The following is a 19,909-nucleotide window of genomic DNA, read 5'->3' on the forward strand; positions in this document are numbered from 1 at the left end:
CTCTGCATCAAGCAGGGGCAGCCCCAACTAGATCAGGTTGCCCAGAGCCCTTTTGAGCCCCTTGAATACCTCCAAAGATGGAGCCTCAACTACCTCCCTGGGCAATCTGTTCCAGTGTTCCACCACCCTCATAATAAAGAACTTCTTCTATCCAATCTAAATCTGCCCTTCTCCAGTTTGAAGCCATTGCCCCTCATCCTGTCACCACAGGCCTTTGTAAACAGTCTCTCTCCATTCTTCCTGTAGAGCCTCTTCAGGTACTGGAAAGCTGCTATCAAGTCTCTCTGGAGCCTCCTCTTCTGCAGGCTGAACACCCCCAGCTCCTTCAGCCTGTCCTCATAGCAGAGATGCTCCAACCCCCGGATCATTTTTGTGGCTCTCCTCTGGACTTACTCCATCAGGTCCACGTCCTTAGCTACCCAGGAGATAAAAGGGAACTTCCCCATTTGGGATTTAAAAGCTTCAGTGCATGAGGGAAAGTCAAATACTGTCATTGCATTTGCAGTTATGAGAGCAGCAGTAACAGAGCACAAAGCAGCACCTCAGCTCTGCTAACCAAGGTTATCTGTTTGACAAAGACACAAGCACAGCTGACTCAGAGCGTTATCACTTATTAGGCATGGGAATAAATTAGTTCAGCTTGTGGCAGATAGAGTTTTTATCCCATAAATGAGGACATCAGTCCAAGTATTCCTTTCATGAAGACCATACGAGCCAGAAACAGCCACACTGCCCACTGCTGTGGCAGAACCTCACATCCTTACAACCCCCTAAAAATCCAGTGACTGGGAACACCTAAAACATCCAACAGTGCAACTACTACAAGAATTCAAACTCCAAAGAAAGTTACAGTAGAACTTTATTAACCCTTCTTGTAAATGGTCAGTTAACACTACTTGTACATTAAATCATATGAAATAGCACGGCTGCATTTTCTAGGAAAGCATGACGAAACCAGCGAGAAGGCAGAGAGATCTGGGAGGAATCAGGTTAGAACTACAGTTTAAATGCTGTAAAGAAAATCCCTCAGGAATGGCATTGGTCACAGTCTCAATGGCTACATGTGGAGATTGCCTTGTGTGACTGGAATTGTGCATGGTCCCATTGACTTTAAACTCTTCATACAAGGTTATTTCCTCCTCAAAGCCAGCATTTGCTGCTGTTGTGAGTGCTAACATTGGCATGACCTTGGGCTGCTGCAGCTAGGTGCCTTGCATGCTATGCCAGTGGAGTGCCACAGCCAGAGCACTGCCCTGACATGTTAAGTCTTCTGCCTCATCTGGCACCTATACAATGCTATGCTCAGGCCAGCTACAACCAAAGATGGGGGTGGATTGGTAATTGACACAGAAGCCTTCAAAGTGTTGCAAGAAATAGTGTTAATTATTCCTGCTAGCCTTTTTCCTAGAGCTATTAGTGCTCAGTCGGGATGTAAAATCAGCTCCTGTCACTCGGATGCTGAAAAGTGTATGGCTATCTGCAGGCCGGGAGACATGGATGCTACATTGTGAGCAAATCCTGAGCAAAGCTCACCTCTAGCTGCTTTGAAGCTTTGCTGCTCTTACTTCACATCCTAAACCCTTTTCCCTTCAGGTAGTTGTGATGGTTTAACCCACCCACACCCAACTATTCAGCTAGAGAATTTGCAGCTATCTTTCTTAGAGGCACAGCATAAACTGCCACAATAGTCCAGCTCTCCATGCATCCTCCCATGTGTGGTTCGAGGCAAAGCTGGCAATATGGAACAGACCTACTTACTCTGCAAGTGTTGCTTGTAACATATCAAGGAACAAAGACTTGTCCTACCAGATATGTACAAATCAGGATTTCAGCTCTGCTCTCCTGTAGCTTGGCCAACAACCCTCAACCACAAGAAAGCTTAGACTTTAATCTCGGTTCAATCAGTGGCTTTTTGAAGATGAAGGAGAGTGTTACTTGGATGTACATAAATATATATATATATAAAAAAGCTTTATTTTGTGCCAAGCATGCAGTGAGTAGAAATGCACAAGTTTAAGCTAGCTAGTGAAAAACTAAAAGAAAGCCAAAATCACTTCCTACCATCCCCACCCTATCCTGATCTTTTTTTAAGTTGCTGTCTATATTATTTTGCTGTTGTTGATTAGAGCCAAGTTATAATTAGAACTATAACAGGCCAATAATTTCCAAAGGCTCATACAAAGATTGGTGAAAATAAAGTGATGTTGCTCACTGACAAATTAATTCCCCCTACATTAAAAGCTGCACACATTCTGTTTTAAACCAAAACATTTACTTTGCCAACTTCTGATTCAAAGAGCTGCAGGATGTAACTGCTCAGCCTAACTCCTCTGTAGAATGGAAAGAAAACAGGACCCAGTGGCTGACAGTTAGGAGCAGGGTGAGGAGATGGAGATGATTCTCAGGTTATTGCTGGCATTTCCACTAACTGACTACTCAGTCTTTGGGCCTTTGCCCCTGTTTTTCCAGCTGCAGTGAAAAGAAGTGTGCTTTACCTACTGCCTCTCTTAGCAGCACATTGCTGCACCAACACCAGAGGGACATTTTCATCTTGCTTACAGGACAATTTTATCCTTCCTAGCCTCAAATCATAGGCAAAACTTGATAAGCTACTTCTTGAGTAAAGGTTAAGTCCCTTGTAAACCCTTCCCCCTCACCTAAAAATAGTAAAATATATCTAAGCACTCTACCTATACACTACAGACACAAGTATAGCATCTTGAACATACTGCTCTTTACCATCCTTCCCACCTGCTGCAGCTTCTTGCATCTCATTTGATAGCAGATTTAGGCAGCAAATATGTGTTTCCCAATCAGTCTCTGACTGCCAATCATTATTTCATCCTCACATAGGCAGACTTCTCTGTCACAAAGACAAGAGACATCACGGTCTCACACACACAAAATGCTCCCCTATGCTTCTCCAGCTCCCCCAAATCCTCAATCATATTGATGTCTTAAGTGGTGCAACTTGACTAAATGGTTTTCCAAACTTCAGGTCAAAAGAGCTGTTGAAGTGCAGCTGCACAGCATCTTTCTGTACTGCAGACAATGCCTGAGGCCAGCAGGACAGATTTAGAGCAGGGATACAGAGCTTCAAAGGGAAGCCTGCCAGGGAGAGAGAAGACAGGACTAGTCCATTTGACAATTGAACTGAAACAGCAGAAGAGCAGCTCTAAGAGGGATGGAGGAGGAGGAAGAAGCATGCAAAGAACAGGAAGAGAATCAGAAGGGGAAGACAGGAGGGCCAAAGGTAATATATACATACACATACATATATATGTATGTATGAAAAGGAATATATACTCCACAGAAGAGACTCACAACAGAAAATGAGTAAAATACAAACCCAAAATAAATCTCAGAGCAACTAGAAAGGAAAACCACCCTAGAAACAGCAGCTAACAGGCAGAGAAACTAACCCCTGTGAATCTTATTCAAAGCCTGTGATGGACTCAGCTAACAAAAGTTATACTAATAAAGGAAAGTATGCAAATCAAGGCATCAGAAACAAGTTTAGAAAAGGCTTTGAAAAAATGTTCAATTTGTACAAGATTTCTCAAGGCAAAAGAAATGTAGCTGGTTTTCTACTCTGATTCTTCATCTCAGCTGCTTTTCTATCCCTGTTTCTGTAGTCTTCTCCTCCTCTCCTAAAAATTCAGTAGAGTTAAGCATCAGACAAAAACTATAGCCCTGGTTTCTCCTTGTGGGAGGTGATAATAGCAACAGCTTCAAAAAGCTTCTTTGCTTCCAACAGTGTGTGGCTTGGAAGCCCCATAGTGCTGGAGCAAAAAGTAAACTCCTCCTACCCCTCTGGAGGGCTCTCAGTGATTTATCATCCTTACCCAGCAAGAGGCCACATTTTATGAGGAGTAGCACAAGTCCAGGAGGCTCTTTATTTGGATTCCCAACCTTCCTAGGAGGGGTTACACCTTCAGAGAGGAGTTCAGTATTTCAGAATCTGCAGATGCAGGCTGCCATGGCTGTGTTAGTAGTCCAGAAAACAAAGTAAAATAGGTACAGGGAAAGGCTGAGTGAAATGAGTCCAGCATGGCTGGCCATTTCCTGCAGATAAAGCCACAGACTGATGATATCCATATCAAGGAGCTGCCTACAGCAGTGCTGCTCTGTGCCCCAACACAAACAGTGAAGAAGCCAAGCATCAGCACCATACTCCGTCTCTGTAATCTGACATCTAAGCCTTTCCCATCCATGAACCACTCCTCTATGCTCAATGGCTAAACTACTGCCCATGGCTTAGTCTCAGGCATTGGGACCCAGAAAATTACAATGAAGCAGCTGGGTAAAGAGAAGCAAACATCTAGAAGGAACAGAATCTGTAATCATATCCTAGACTGGCAAATTCCCTCCCAGCCACAGGCAAATCTCCTTCTCTCTCCCCTGCCATCATGCTCAGTGCATTGCACTTGTTTCCCCATGTGAGATCCTCCTTAAAGCAGTCCCCTCTCCTTGCTCTGCCCTTGACATGCTTGACACACACACCTTTGCTTGAAGCTGAATCACCAGGGGTAATTACAATGATTTGCACTACCTTGTCATATTATTGATGAAACCATGAAGCTGGTGATATAAAATCCTCAGTTAGAGCACAGAAATGATCAATAGCACCATTTGGGTGCACATTTGTTCTCTGTAGAAGGTTACATAAATTAAGTGCACCCAAGCTCACAAACCAGGAGGCATTCTGCAAATGTCACCCATAAGGAATATGAGAATTCAAGGTTTTCTGCCTCCTTTGCCATTATCACCACAAGGGCTGACACCAGAAGCAGAAAATGGGCACAGAAAGATCTGTGTTCAGCTAAGTACATGATGCTCAAAGCTGCAGAAAGGGAAAGACATCAGGGCATCAAACAGGTACAAATGTACCCAAGCCCTATCAGTGGCTTCTGTTACTGAACTTCCTTCTTCCTTCCTTTATTCCTTCTGCAGCTACAGTGGTCTGAAAATCCTAAAAAGGGGACAGTAACCCTTTCATTTGGCTTCTTTTCTGTTTGCTGTTTTGCTTCTGATCTACAGCAAGCTGAAGCTCTTCTTTATCCTCCAAACACTCCCATTATCAGCTCTGCAATAGCAGAAGCAACACTAACCTGGCTTTTCCCTTACAGCCAATTCATTCTGACAGGAGCAGCTTCTGCTCTGACATCCCTTCCCTCTTGCCTGCAAATCATTCACTTCTGATTCTATACCAGTTCCTTCTAACAGGATGGAATATCACAGCTCCCATGACTTGCTGCAGGCTCCATGGCTTGCTTGTCCGTGGCCAGAGAGTGGCATGAAGCAGGGAAGTAAGATAAGACACAAGCCCTTTGGCATGAATCCATCATCACTCCCTGGGACAAACCCCTGCCTGTTGCATGTTATCCACCTGGCCAATGCCTGGATGAAATCAGAGATGAAAGCAAAAAATTCTCATACTCCAACTCTCACCACATCTCCAATTCTCTTTGTTGTGCCACAGAAAAGAACAGTGAGAATTCCCTCTGCTGCCCCTTGTTTGCAAACCTTTTTCATGCTTTATTTACAGGCTGCTCCTTATCTCTTGTTTTATTTTTACCATTTACTTTTATTACAGTTTTGTAGCATCCAGATTCCTGCTGTGCTATGCTCTAATTTATTCCTGCTTTTTTTTTTCCCCTCTGGGGAAGAGGGGGAGAGAAAGATGAAAAAGGTAAAATTAATTTGTTTCTTTGATAAAGCAGTTAAGAAGCACACTGGCCCCTCTGAGCATTCAACAGCTTCTCCTCTTTCCTAATATTTCTGGGGGGGTGGGGAGGTGGGGAATGAAAGCTGTATGCTCAAAAGTGCCAGCACATCCACATCCTCCTCTTTGAAAACAGAAAACTGAGACTAATTATAATGGCTCAACACAGTCCAATTACGTTGCTGATCTAATCAGCTAACATCAGGAGAAGCACTGAATAAATCTGCACAATAGCTGGGACACAGAGTCGATTTCTCCCTGGCCCAGCACATTTACAGCCTGCTTATCAGCTGCATGGCATCTGAAAAATAGAAAAGAAAAGAGATGTGGGCTGCAAAAAGTTGTTGGATCTTCCCCTCCCATTCCTCTACCCATATCCCAAAGGAAGAAGCCTTTAATTGACAAAGGGTTTTGTTTGTTTGTTTGTTTTTTCTTTCTCTCCTGGTCTGGGCACAGCCTTGTGAGATAAAGCAAACACATAAGCGCTCAGGTTTCAGCAGTTAGTGATTAAATACATTATGAGACAGAGAACTGGCAGAGAAAGTAAGGCTGGTTTGTTCGTGTTGGTCTTACTGTTGGCTCTTTGTGCACACTCTGAGTGGCAGGCCTCTGTAAACTGAGCTCAACACTTGTGGGGTCCTTCTTCAACTCTACTGGGGGCCTGTCCCCTCTGGCTACTCCGTCAAATTTCAGCGATCTGCTCGGCGAAGGAGTAAATATTACTGGGGGACTCTCTTTGTCCTTCTCCTCCATGCCGTTGATGTTCTCTCCATTCATGCTGACTTTTCCATCTACCTGCAGAAGACAGTGAAATAAACAGGCTGAGGCAATTAGCATTCAAAGGAGTCGTGGCAATTAGGACTTTGACATGATATTACAATTATTAGGATAGGATAGGATAGGATAGGATAGGATAGGATAGGATAGGATAGGATAGGATAGACCAGGTTGGAAAAGACCTTCGAGATAATCAAGTCCAACCTGTCACCCAACACCATCTAATCAACTAAACCATGGCATCAAGCACCCCATCCAGTCTCTTCCTAAACACCTCCAGTGGTGGTGACTCCACCACCTCCTTGGCCAGCACATTGCAATGGCAAATCTCTCTTTCTGTGAAGAACTTCTTCCTAACATCCAGTCTAAACCTCTCATCACAGCTTGAGACTGTGTCCTCTTGTTCTGGTGCTGAGAGAGACCAGGAGAGGACCAGGCATGAGCAACACCACAGTGCTCCTGCCTAGCTACAGCACTAATGTTTGTAGGCTCTCAGCAGAAGCAGTTTTAAGCAGAACTTGAAGGAGGGCTTCGCTACTCTGTGCACAGAGATGCCTCCTTGCAAAATGGTCATCAGGTGAGATCCCTCCTTGCAAAACAGTCAAAGGTGAAGTAGTAAATATGGACAGACTCTTCTCTACTAACCATTGGACTTTGGGATAATAGTGGCATAGATCAGTGATTTCTTTGAGAGGCTTTCTGGGCTATGTATGGCAATTAGCAATTTAAATTTTCTCCACAGGTACTGCATAAACAAAATCCCCATCTGAAAACAAGCTTGGGCTAAGACAATCCATGGGAACTTTTCCCGTATTTCACTGCTATTGAAAACTGATGCAACAAGTGTCAAAGATGCTTTATTGAACTGAAACACAGTTTAAGAAGACAAAGTTCTTCTCATCTCATCCTCCTTGCCCTGCTCCTTATTTCACTTTTTACTTATCTTCAGTATTCCTTGAGTAAACAGCTTGGCCACTTCAATAGCAGCAGTCCAACTTAGTACACACTATCGGTGCTAAGATGAGAGCAAACTCCTCAACTCGTACACATGCATCTGGTGGTCTGTCCTCAGAGTAGCTAAGAATCCATCTCAGAAGCACTGAGCATACTTGGTTCTGACAGATGTGTGGGGAGGGGAAGGCAGTTAGTACCTCACACAACCAGCTCCCAGACAGAGGAGAAACAATTTGTCCCCCCAAGTGGCTTCGGCCCTTCTGACTGCTTTTCAGATGAAAAGGTTTCCTCCCTGTCCTCACTGCCATCTACTCAACACAGTACCACTCTTAGGGTTTATTTCCAAGCACCAAGTGTGAGCAGACACTGAGCCCCAGGACTTCTGGGGCTGTGTGCTGGCTTATCTGCTAGAGAGACAGGTCGTGAAAGATCTCAGAAATAAAAACACCAGGAAAACACTGCCAAGCCTTGTCATCCACTTCAGTGTCTCTGTTTAGACTAAGACATTTCTCTATTTATATTAAGGAGGAAACCCATATGTTTGAATGATCAGGACAGATGCCCTGGCTGCAGAGTTAAACAAACACACTCTTTTCCTTCTGATCTGGAGCAAGTCAACATGTTGTCACCAGAGCTGAGAAGCATTGACAGCCTGGTGTTTCAAGAGGAAATAATGCTACAGCTACATGTGCTAGGGAATGACCCCTCCTGAGACTCTTTCCACAGGAAGCAAACAAGATAGAATAGAATAGAATAGAATAGAATAGAATAGAATAGAATAGAATAGAATAGAATAGAATAGACCTTTGAGATCATCGAGTCCAACCTATCACCCAACACCATCTAATCAACTAAACCATGGCACCAAGCACCCCATCCAGTCTCTTCCTAAACACCTCCAGTGATGGTGACTCCACCACCTCCCTGGGCAGGTGCTTCCCTTTCCCTGTCTTTCCCCAAACAAATTTGGCCTGAGGAAAAATAACTAGCACAAATATTCCGGTCTGAACAAGCTGGCTTTCTAAGAAGGCTGGTAACCAATAAGAGACCACTGGACTGGGCATCACAGAGCACAAAGCTGAGTTTTATACCACCAGAATGCTGCAACTGCTCTCTGCTTCCAGAATCAGAGAATCACAGAATTAATCAGGTTGGAAGAGACCTTTGAGATCATCAAGTCTAACCTATCACCCAACACCATCTAATCAACTAAACCATGACACTAAGTGCCTCATCCAGACTTATTTTAAGCCCTTCCAAGGACATTGACCCACCACCTCCCTGGGCAGTCCATTCCAAAGGCCAATCTCTCTTTCTGTGAAGAATTTCTTCCTAACATCCAGCCTAAACCTCCCCTGGCATTAATGCGTCCAGATGACTGTTAGTCAGAGTCTCTTTGCCTCTTGGATTGACTTTGGGGAGTGCAACGTGTCCTACCTTAAAGTTCTTTAGAACTTCCTGTGTGTTTTTGGGTTGTGAGTAAGGCTTGGGTGTCAGCATAGGCACAGCCTTGGGGATGCTTTTGCTGGGAGATGTGCGGCCCGTCGAACTGCTGGGCTCTAGTTCAGTGGTGGGAATGATGGTGGCTTCGATGGTGGCAGTGAATTTTGGAGCAGGCAGCGACTGTTGCCTTAGATATCTCAGAGGATTAGGGTCTTTCAGTGGGGAATTTGGCTCCACTGAATGGCTTCTCTCCAGAATTTTTGGCATCTGCAAACGCTCAAGGACAGCTTCGCTGATAGTGAATCTTTCGATGTACTGCTGGAGGATGCTCTCAGCCTCCTCCTGGGACTTTGCATTCTTGTATGCCTCATGAAGCTCCCGCTCTCTTCTCTCTCTGCAAAGGAGACAACACAAGAGAGACCATTGTGTTAAAATAAACACTGCAAATCATTCCTTTTCCTTCTGCAACAAGAAGTTTTGTAGGATGGTTTGGGTTGGAAGGGACCTTAATGATCACAGGATCTCAGGATGTTAGGGCTTGGAAGGGACCTCTGGACATCATTGAGTCCAACTCCCCCTGACAGAGCAGAACCATACAATCTAGTACAGGTTGCACAGGGATGCATCCAGATGGGTCTTGAAAGTCTCCAGAGAAGGAGACTCCACAACCCCTCTGGGGAGCCTGTGCCAGTGCTCTGTGACCCTCACAGTAAAGAAGTTCCTCCTCATGTTGAGGTGGAACCTCCCGTGTTGCAGTGTGTATCTACTGCCCCTTGTCATATCATAGGGTACAACTAATGATCATCTTGTTCCAATCTCCCTTCCATGGGCAGGGATACTTTCCACTAGGCCAGGTTGCTCAAGGCCTCATTAACCTGGTCTTGAACACCTCCAGGAAGGGGACATCCATGACCTCCCCAGGCAGCCTGTGCCAGTGTCTCACCACCCTCACTGTAAAGAATTTCTTTTCAGTATCCAGTCTAAATCTGCCCTTCTTAAGCTTCAATCCAACTCTCCTTGTGCTATCACAACAAGCCCTTGTAAAAAATCCCTTCACAGCTTTCCCGTAGCCGTCTTTCAGGTACTGGAAGGCTGCTACAAGGTCTGCCCAGAGCCTTCTGTTCTCCAGGCTGAACAGTCCCAACACTTGTAGCCTGTTCACATGGTGGATCCCTCCCCCAGGCCTGCAAGCATGCCTGCAAGCATGCCACAGCTGCCTGTTCTTCACAGAAAGAGTAATTTGCCATTGGAGTGTGCTGCCCAGGGAAGTGGTGGAGTCACCGTCCCTAGGGGTGTTCAAAAAAGGATTGGATGTGGCACTTTGAGCCATGGTTTAGTTGTCCTGAGGTGTTAGGTATTAGGTAAAAGGTTGGACTTGATGATCTCTGAGGTCTTTTTCAACCTGGTTGATTCTATGACTCTCTCACCTCTGGAGCACACAGCACTTCCAGACATGCCACTGCACTGCAGCAGAACAACTTACTTCTCTTCCACGATTTCTCGGTAGGTTTTGATGCTTTTTCTGCGCTCATTTGTCCCATCTCCAGCTAACAACCTTTCCATTTTCTTTCTCTCAGCTTCCTTTTTTATCAAGTCCTGTGAAGCGCTCCTTCGACGACTCTTCCACCGAGCCAGGTCCTGCAAGAGAAGGCAGGCACCTGAATGAAGAATTGCAAACAGCTAAAAACTGGCCACAGAAACCAATTAACCCAGCCAGCAATGCTTGCTCCTGGCTGTAACCCAGGCTCCCATCACCTGCAGGCAGCAATGTTTTTTTGAAGAGAAAAGGAGATTATGCCAGAAAATGAAGATGTTGCCTGAATTTACTTTTCCCCCCCTAGCAGGATGATTCCATAAGGATTTCATAGCTCCACTGCTGTATTTACTTCCTGGCATTGTAGTGCTGCAGGCACACAGTAGGTAATAACACCAGGAAATTCAGGCTAAATGAGCCAGGGCACTCATTGTCACCCAGGCCAATATTAGGGACAAAGCTCAATTCCCCAGGAAGATGAAGCAGAAGAAATATGTTTGGTGATTAATTTTAATAACCAGATGTGTGGGAGGCAGGAGTTCATTGAAGGAAGGGATGATGTTTCACCACAAACTACAACTGCACAGATGGTCTGCCTTGGAGACCTGATAGTCCCAATACTTTGCCCATGCTATCAGCCAACTACATGCAAGCATGGTTGACCCATGCTTTTTTCCCTTGACAGAAAAATCCAGTGAAGCATCCAAACTGAAATTCTTCCTCATGGGCACCCTTAAATATTCTGGACTCAGATCTGAGCAATACAGGTTAGGGAATAAAGTGGCTCACATGTGGTTAGTGTGAGACATGGTAGAACAAGAAGCCTACAGTTTATATTCAGCTGTGCAGATATGTCCTTCTTGAAGTAGTGATCTTACTCTTATTGGAATCTGCCTGCCCAAAATTGTCCAGAAGATCCACTAATTCTGGTTCTTTACCCTTCTGGAAAGACCAGCCTGACACAAAACCAGAGAGTCACAGGAGACACCTGTTACAGGTATCTGCCATCCTGCTTGGGTTATGAATTCACAAGTCCTGGAGGGTACAGAGCCAAGATCTTTTTCACTGTAGAAGTACTACAGTAAAGAAGTTTTCCAAACTGTAAAGCTCCTTTGCAGCCAACTAGTAAAGGAACACAATCTTACACATAAAACACAACCTCTGCAGAACTTCTGCAAAGAAAAATAACTTAATAGTTAATTCTATTCTATTCTATTCTATTCTATTCTATTCTATTCTATTCTATTCTATTCTATTCTATTCTATTCTATTCTATTCATCATTAACAGCAACAGGAGGTTGGTACAGAGATTGTATTTCAGGCAGTCTAACAAATTCTGGGTTTAATAAAAACCAGAGATTCTGTACACATACTCAATTCAAAGGCTATTTCATTAATTACATGGCTTCCCAAATATTTTAATTGCATTTTTATTGGTAAACAGCAGAAGGTACTGAGCACATAGCTTCTTTTATTAAAACCAGGAACAAACCTTGTCACTTTTAATTTGGCTTAAAACCACAAGTTATTGACATTACACTCAAGGGAATGCTCATTAAAGTATTGCTTCACATGACCTACATATATCAGTCTATAATCCCCTCCTTGAAGCATAGGCCTTTCATTTTCCTCAGTTACTAATTATTCCCATTGAAGTACCAAAGCATTTCTTTATTCAGCTACTCCCACTATTGCCTATTGTTTGGAAATTAGTTTTTCATTAGCAAATTTCATAACATAAGCCCTCCTCCTCTTTTTGTAATTAAAAACCAGACTTGTTTATCTTTTCCAGCTCTGATACTGTAGAACAACAGTAATTAAAGAAAAAAAAAAAAAAAGAAAAAAAAAAAGGGCCATGAAACTGTTAATTGTTGGCAAATTTACAGCATGGGCATATAAAAAGTACCAGACCACAAATGTGGTGTCAGTTCCATAAAGCCCTCCCAACGCCAAGGACATTCCAGTAAAGGCGTTTTTAGTACCTCTTCAGAACTTTCAGTTCAGTGCAGGAGGCGCTGAGAGCCTGAAAAACTTAACACACTTTAGCTCAGAGGATTGCCCATTCAACAGCAGAGAGTTCTCAAACCCCTTCAATGCCTTTGGCCTCATTCTTATCTCTGCTGGGAAATTATGGTTTCCCACACACAGAGACCTCTCAGCTTAAACCCTTCACTGTTCTACAATGATAAGTTATTTCTTACTGTTCTTCTCTGGATGCTTCCTTGAATTTTCTACCAAAACTCAACCTGAGCTGTTTCACAGCAGCTGTCCTTTTAACAGAAAATTACTGTCCTTACTGCTTGAAGAGCAACAAGGGTTTTGTTGGATTTTGTTGCTATTGTTTTGCCTTTGCTTTTGTTTCTTTTAAATTAAACAAATATGCCCCCAAATTCCTCATTTAAAAATCAGACTTCAACAATGAACAGGATTGAGACTAAAACTCTCTCTACTAACTTGCACCTGGCAAATGATGCTTTTCTGGCCCTACTGATTTGCTGGAGGTAATGCCAATTGCCAAGACAGCTTAAAAACCCAACATTGTGGAAAGAGGGTTTGGAAAGGACTTGTAACCCAAGCAGGCTGTAGCTAGCTTGAAGGGTAATTTAAGTGCTTACACAAGATGGAAAACATTTTCATCTTCTGTATCTATGCAAATTTATTCAAGCCAAGTCCAAGCTATTTATTTACTGTCCTACCTAGTCTTATATTTTGCCACTTTGGGCAATTGCTAATTATAAAAGTTAGAGAAATCAGCAATTAGAAGCTGTTCTGCTTGCATTTTTTCCTTAATCATAATTTAATTACTTTTTTTCCCTTTTTTTTTTTTTTCCAAGTAAAATACAGAGTGCACAGGCAGAGGCATCAGCCCTTGTATTCTGTAGTTTACATCAAGTGATGACCTTCTATGCTTTTAGCAACAATCCACTGGGAAAAAGGAAATAAAGGGGAAAAAAACCCTCCTGATTATTTTAGTGAAAGAGAACAGCTGTAGGTTTAGCAGGTTGCACTTTTTTGCCCAGCCTCATGGCTTCAGTGGCAGCAGCGCAGACAACGTTGCAAACTCACATCTTGCCATCTGGTCTCATCCTCTTTCAGCTGGTTGTGTACGTTCTGTAGTTTCTCATGGCGAGCTTTGCTGTGAGGCTGAGTCGCAGCTTCTTCTTCACACCTCATGTCAAACATGCTCATACTCCTAAACAAGGGGAAAAGAAGAAGGGCAGTGTTATTTAGAGGCTTCCATTCCTTCAGCTTGTTAGAGCTAAAAGCCACATGAGGGTGCTACAGCAGAGTCGGACACCTGCACCATTATTAGGAAGCTCCCCAAAGCAGCAGTCCCCTAGAAGGGCCAGTTAGCATCCCCAAGGCTCCCACATTCAGGCATTATACTCCTCAACTTTCTCTTGTTTTTATCAGCTGACTGCAACTTTGCCTCTCACCGAGAAGCATTACTGACCTTATACCTCCCATCAATAGCTCTTATGAAAATCACTGTCTTTAGAGCAGAGTTCAGAACATTTTGCTTTCCAAAGATTTGTTTCCCAGAGTGTTTTCAAGACCCCTCCAATGAAGACTGCAGACAGAAGTTTCCATTTCAGTGTAAAACAAGAGAGGATTGAGAAGTATATTATGGGCAGCATGGTTGGCTAAATGCTTTTGCTGCAAAACCAAGGAGATGTACAAAACCCAGAAACTTGGAAATAGCACAAACAGCATGGTACTTCCTCCTCTCCCCTTCCTACCTTGAAGAAACTCAATGCTATCAGCACCACCTTATTAATTCAGCTAACTTAACAAGGAAAAGTTGACATTCAGGACAAAACAGTTGCTTTCTACGTGTTCTATTTCTGTCCCTGACCTTTGAAGAGTTAAAGGGGAAAAAAGGTCATGGTTTGATATTATGCAGCCATTCATATTACAAAAAGATCTTCACATGAAGATAACGTACTGACTACTACCTATTATTAGTAAAGCATGACCTCAGCTGTGCCATTAGAAGCAAAATGCAAAAATAAACCAACAATCCAAAACAAAACAGCAAAGCCATGCAGTTTCACACAAAGTGATTTCACAGCAGTCCTCAAATGATCATCTGTAGCTTCAGGTGAGCCAACCAGCCAACTAGCAGGAGAAGCACTCAATGAAGATAAAATTGTGGGCAAGTGTGTCCACAGGAGTTGAAGTGAATAGACATGGAGAGTTGTGCATATATATATAGCCATCATTTGTGTTCATCAAAGATGTGAATCAACCACTTTCAAGGGAAAACTGAAAGGTCTGGATAGTGGATGAAGAAGGATATGCACAGATCTCACCCTGTTAGTCAGTATTTACTCAGAAATGAAGGCCAGAATATACATCCTACTGCTTTTAAGCATGAACAGCGAGGTTAACATATTGCTGTGCTTCATCCCTTAGAGTGCTAAGGGGTACAATGCTTTGGAGTTCTCTGTGGGTAGGAGTAAAAGTTGCATTGCTCAGGATTGGATTGGAGCACTTCTAAATAGTGGAACCTAAAGAGACGGCAAGTTTTGTTCTCTTCAAGACTAAAGGCTTATCACCTACCAAGGAGCATTAAAATATCAGTCATGTTATCCAGACTGGTGAGGTAAGTTGGGAGATAACTTGATAGAATCATAGAATGGCTTGGGCTGGCAGAGACCTTAGAGATCATCCAACCTCCCTGCTTTGGGCAGGAACACCTCCCAACTAGACCAGGTTACTCAAGGCCCTGTCTAACCTGCCCCTTAAGACTAAGAGCTTTTGAAACTCACACTAAGAAAAGCCTTTAGGTGCTAAGTATTTGCCATCTTGTGCTTACTGGATCAAACTGCTTGTGTTAGCTCCTTTCTTAGAATCATTAAGCTTGGAAAAGACCTCTAAGATCACCGAGTCCAACCGTTAACCCAACACCACCATGGCCACTAAACCATGCCTAGAAGTGTCATATCTACAGGTTGTTTTGAATGCCTCCAGGAATGGTGACTCTTGTCCTGGGCACTTCCCTTCTTGCACCTTTTCCCCATATTGGAGATATTTCTACTCACACACAGTAGGAAATAACAGAAGACCTGAAATGGTGGTGTATTGGGTTTGGCTGAGCTGGAGTTAATTCTCCTCACAGCATCTTTCTAGTGCCGTAGTTGATAACACAGCAGAGTTTTGGCTACTGTTGAATAAGTATCCAGGCTGTGTCCTTTCAACATTTCCCTGCCCCAAGAGTACACTGAGGGGTGGGCAAGATCTTGGGAAGGGACATGGCTGAGCCAGCTGTCCCAGACTGGCCATATAAAAATGAAATAAAAGAAGGAAGTGGAGGATTCATCAATGGCATCTATCCTCCCAAGCAACAACCAAGCTTAGAGAGACCTGTTTCCTGACACCAACCATCATCCTGCTGATGGGAAGTAGAGACTAACATTTCTCTCTCTGCTTTTTGCTTCTGTGCAGTCTATTGTTTTTTTTCCTCATTATTGTTATTAAAACTGCATCTATCTTATTACTGGCTTTTGTTATATTGTTTCCCCTCTCCCCCTGTCCATTTAAGAGGGGGAGTGATAGAACAGCTCTGGTGGGCATCTGGCCTCCAGGCCAGGGCCAAAACACCACAGGAGGTAACTGGTTTTAGAGATTTGCCCAAGTACTCGCTCTCTGACATCTGACATGGGAAAATACAACTCTTTTCTACCCACAGGCCCCTGATGTCCTGATGAAAGGCTTGTGATTTCTCCCTGTGCTCACTCAGGTCTCACAAGGTGCACAGAGAAAGCAAACCCAAAGATTTTACAGCTATTAACAATGCAAAAAAAAAAAAGGCAGTGGAGAAAAGGCTTTGTCCTAGGCCAGGAATCAAACTCTACACTGCAACCCCCACAGGCACATTCTCCTCTTGTTCTCACCTCCTGCTGCTGGGCCTTCATTGCTATGGATAGCCGACCAGGTAGTTTCAAGCATCAACTGTGCAGCAACATTGTTGTGAAAATGCATCTTACAAGAGAGCAATCTGAAGGAGGCACATCTCAAAGCACCCTGCTCTGCTCTGACCAACCTGCAGTAACCCTAATGGAGAACCACCTAATTTTCCTGAACACATGGACAAGGCCAACTGAAAGGGCTACATGAATTTTTCTGCCAAGTTCATTCTTAGAAAAGAAACAGAGGGCAACCCCCTGAGCTTCTAAAAGACACTCATCACTATGAGTCTCCCTTAATTTCATCCTATTTCTTTCTTACGTACAGTACAGATGGCTTCAGCCCATCGCTAACACCTGCATGAACAGAACTGGATTTGCTCCTTCAACCACATGCTGGGCCAGCAGGCACACAAACAGATGGGGAAGATGCAACTGTACCAAACTCAGGTTTATGATTTTTTTTTTTCCATTAGCAAATCTCTGAGAGTTGCATCCCAACTCTGTTTGGAAGCAAGAGATCTTTGTGCTGACCAGAGCACCAGACCTGGGAGAAAAGACCTTACAAAGACCTGGGAGAAAAATAACACTGTGCAGACCAATGTATTTTGGAGGGCTATATCTCTGTGATGATGTGGGTTTTGAGTTATGGTACTTCACCTTGTAAATTACAGTTGTTCTTGTCAGTGATACAATGAAGCTATTTTATATATATATATATATATATATATAAACATACATATACACATATATATATATACACACATATATATATATATTTTAAACAGGTCTGATCAAGTGTTGGACCAAAAAGTCCTCAAGGACTTGAGAATTCAGACTATTTGATTTAGAAGTGAGAAAAAAGGTAAAAGACTTCTTTTCTTGAGAACACGTTACAAATCCCAATGCAAGGCATTTATTACTCAGCTGCATTACCACTTTACAGGCATACTAAGAATAAAGAAACCCCAATAGCACATAAAAAGTGACAGGCTGGCTAGCTAAAGAATCAGAATCTGGTAAGTGAATACTCAAAAATCTCTGCTCGCTATTATTTCTTGTCAGGCTTAAAAGTATAAAGCGTAAGCCTGAACTCACACTGGACTGTCATACTGCCACGAGAATTCAGCCCCATCTCTTGGGAATGGGGCTGGTCAGCAGCAACACACCAAGTATTGCCTCTTCTGGACATTGGGACAGACCAGGGCTGATGACAATATCTAGCATTCCCTAGCCAGCCAAGGGAATGTTTTCAGTCTAATAAAAGAGTTTCCACTTCTGCTGCTGGAATAAACAGCATCTAGTCTAAGACTGAACTCAAGTTACAGAGTTTTCAAAGGAGACTTGAAAACCATTCTGGAAGCATTTTCAGTGTCAGTTCAATTTATTTTTCCTACTAGACAGCCAAATGTTATTAAATTCTTCCTAAGTACTTTGTCTTCAGAAGGAAATAGAAAATTTTACGTTTATAAGAACACAAAAGGCAGTTTAGGAAAACTCTTGCTCTGTAAACTGTGGTACATCTGGAAAGGATGACAACGAGGCTTGAACATTTATTGGTTTGCCTTTTAAACCAGAATCAGAAGTAATGTGGAATAAACATTCATGTTAGCTACTCTCACATTATGCAACCTCTTTGAAAGCATCTCTGTGTACCCTTTGCATTTAATACAGGCATGCAAAAATGTGGGAAAACAAATGAAAAAGTCAATCAGGCAGGTTTCTGTCATGGCAGGAAAGTCCCCATCATTAAATGCAATACTTCTGTGTTAGGATGCTCTTCTTTTTATCTCATTTATCTTCATTTGATTGACCAGATTTCTTCTGCTCATAAATGATCACATTTTACTCTATGGTCAGAGGGCACAGGCTTTGCTCAGCACAAAAGTATTGCAGGTCTTGTAAAGAATATTCAGTCCATGATTCTAGTCTTTAGCATTAGAGGAAAGGGTGAAAGCTTATCTGTGAGTTTCTGCATATGCTTATTAAAAACCCACCCATGCTGCTTCTATTTTGTGATTCAGTCTGGGAGACACAGAAGGTCATGTGCATTTCTGCAAACACGAGGAGGAGCCTGAGGACATTATTAGGTGGGTAGTTCCCAAGTATTTCTCTGCTTCTAAATGCCTGTGCTTTGGAAGAATAGCTAATACTTTCAGAGAGCTTTCTGAGTCACATTGCACACTACTCTGGACTACAGTTTACAAGCACACACACGCACAGTTAAAATGCTTGAGTGCAATAAATGCCATAGCCTTACACCCTCTGTCAAAAGCACAGCATTAAGGTGAGGAGCTTAAAAAAAAAAAAAAGAAGTTTAGTAAATCATTAAATTAAACCCAACCTAGAAAGGATTCAAGAGAAAGTTTTGTTGTTTTTTTTTCCAAAGACAGTAAAGGAACAGCTGAAAATGTGTTTTACTGGTAATTAATCTGAAAATCACAACAGATTTGATTTAACTTGAGGGAAAAAACCACTTCATTTTTTTCCCCCTCAACACCCAGCCCAGATTCAAGCCAATTCTCTTTACCTGTAGCTGATTAGAGGCAATGGAAATTCAGAAGGGGAAAAAAAAAAAAGGAAAAACAACCAAAAAAAAGAGGAAACAATACTTTAAGCAACAGCCAGACATTAGTGTTATGCTCACTTTTCATGAGCTTTTATATAAACATTGGTTTTTAGCTGCAATGTAAAGCCATTCTGCATTCCATTTTTCAGTGGTTTCCTGAAAAATTTATTTGCTGGAACACTGCAAAATAATAATAATAATAATAAGGCACCAACCGCATTTGAAATTAGTAAGAAGAGGGGGAAGCATGCAGTGTAAGTTGTTTAAAACAGAATCTTGTCAACACAAGACAACTTACTCTGCGTCATCAGACACAGCAGTTCTGGGGCCGAATCTACAAGACCAAATATAAAATTAGAGTGTTGATAAAAGACATTAAGTAGCAATTGCAACTGGACCCACACAGTCTGGGTAACTGTCACTTGAACATCCACCCTGTACAGCTGACCAAAGAGAGAACCATACTGTTCGGGGTTCATGTAGTCAGCAAACAAGACTTACCTTATCATCTGGAGGTCAAACTACCTAAGTACATCACCCAGCCCTCCCTGTCCCCATACTAATGTCCCCATGATAGCAATCTGCTGAAGTCTACCTAAAATGGGTGTAGAAAATAGTTATTGTAAATAGGCAATATATTAACATTCACATTAAGTGCCACACATGCGATGAATGGAGACAAGGCTTAACGGTTGCATTCCACAGCAGTGCTCAGAATCACCATTACTGAAGCATGGAAGAGACAAATATTAGAGGCAGAGAAGTGAGCCACGAGATCTCCTTTGTTGCTGTTGGCTTTTTTTCCTTTCTTTTTTTTAGGTATGTGAATAACTGAAGGAAGGTAGTGGTAATACACAAGTCAGAGTCATTCACTACAGTGAGTCTTGTTTAGAGCCATGCAAACCATGGGCTGGTATCTGGGATTTATCATAAAAGACAATCAAGTACAAAACTCAACACTGCAACATTTTACAGCTACCAAGAAGCAAGATACACA

General features: G+C 42.7%; 1 protein-coding gene across 1 annotated transcript in view; it reads right to left on the bottom strand.

Annotated features, from left to right (window-relative positions):
- LIMCH1 (LIM and calponin homology domains 1) overlaps nt 1-19,909 on the bottom strand; it is a 223,646-nt gene that overhangs the window by 34,203 nt on the left and 169,534 nt on the right. The window contains exons 16-20 of the mRNA XM_054163774.1: nt 19,211-19,246; nt 13,501-13,627; nt 10,383-10,537; nt 8,894-9,293; nt 6,299-6,520 (exon numbers count right to left, since the gene is read on the bottom strand). Of these exons, the coding sequence (XP_054019749.1) occupies nt 6,299-6,520; nt 8,894-9,293; nt 10,383-10,537; nt 13,501-13,627; nt 19,211-19,246 (940 nt within the window). The remainder of the gene's footprint in view (nt 1-6,298; nt 6,521-8,893; nt 9,294-10,382; nt 10,538-13,500; nt 13,628-19,210; nt 19,247-19,909) is intronic.

This window comes from Dryobates pubescens, chromosome 1, assembly GCF_014839835.1.
Source record: "Dryobates pubescens isolate bDryPub1 chromosome 1, bDryPub1.pri, whole genome shotgun sequence".
Classification (NCBI taxonomy): domain Eukaryota; kingdom Metazoa; phylum Chordata; class Aves; order Piciformes; family Picidae; genus Dryobates; species Dryobates pubescens.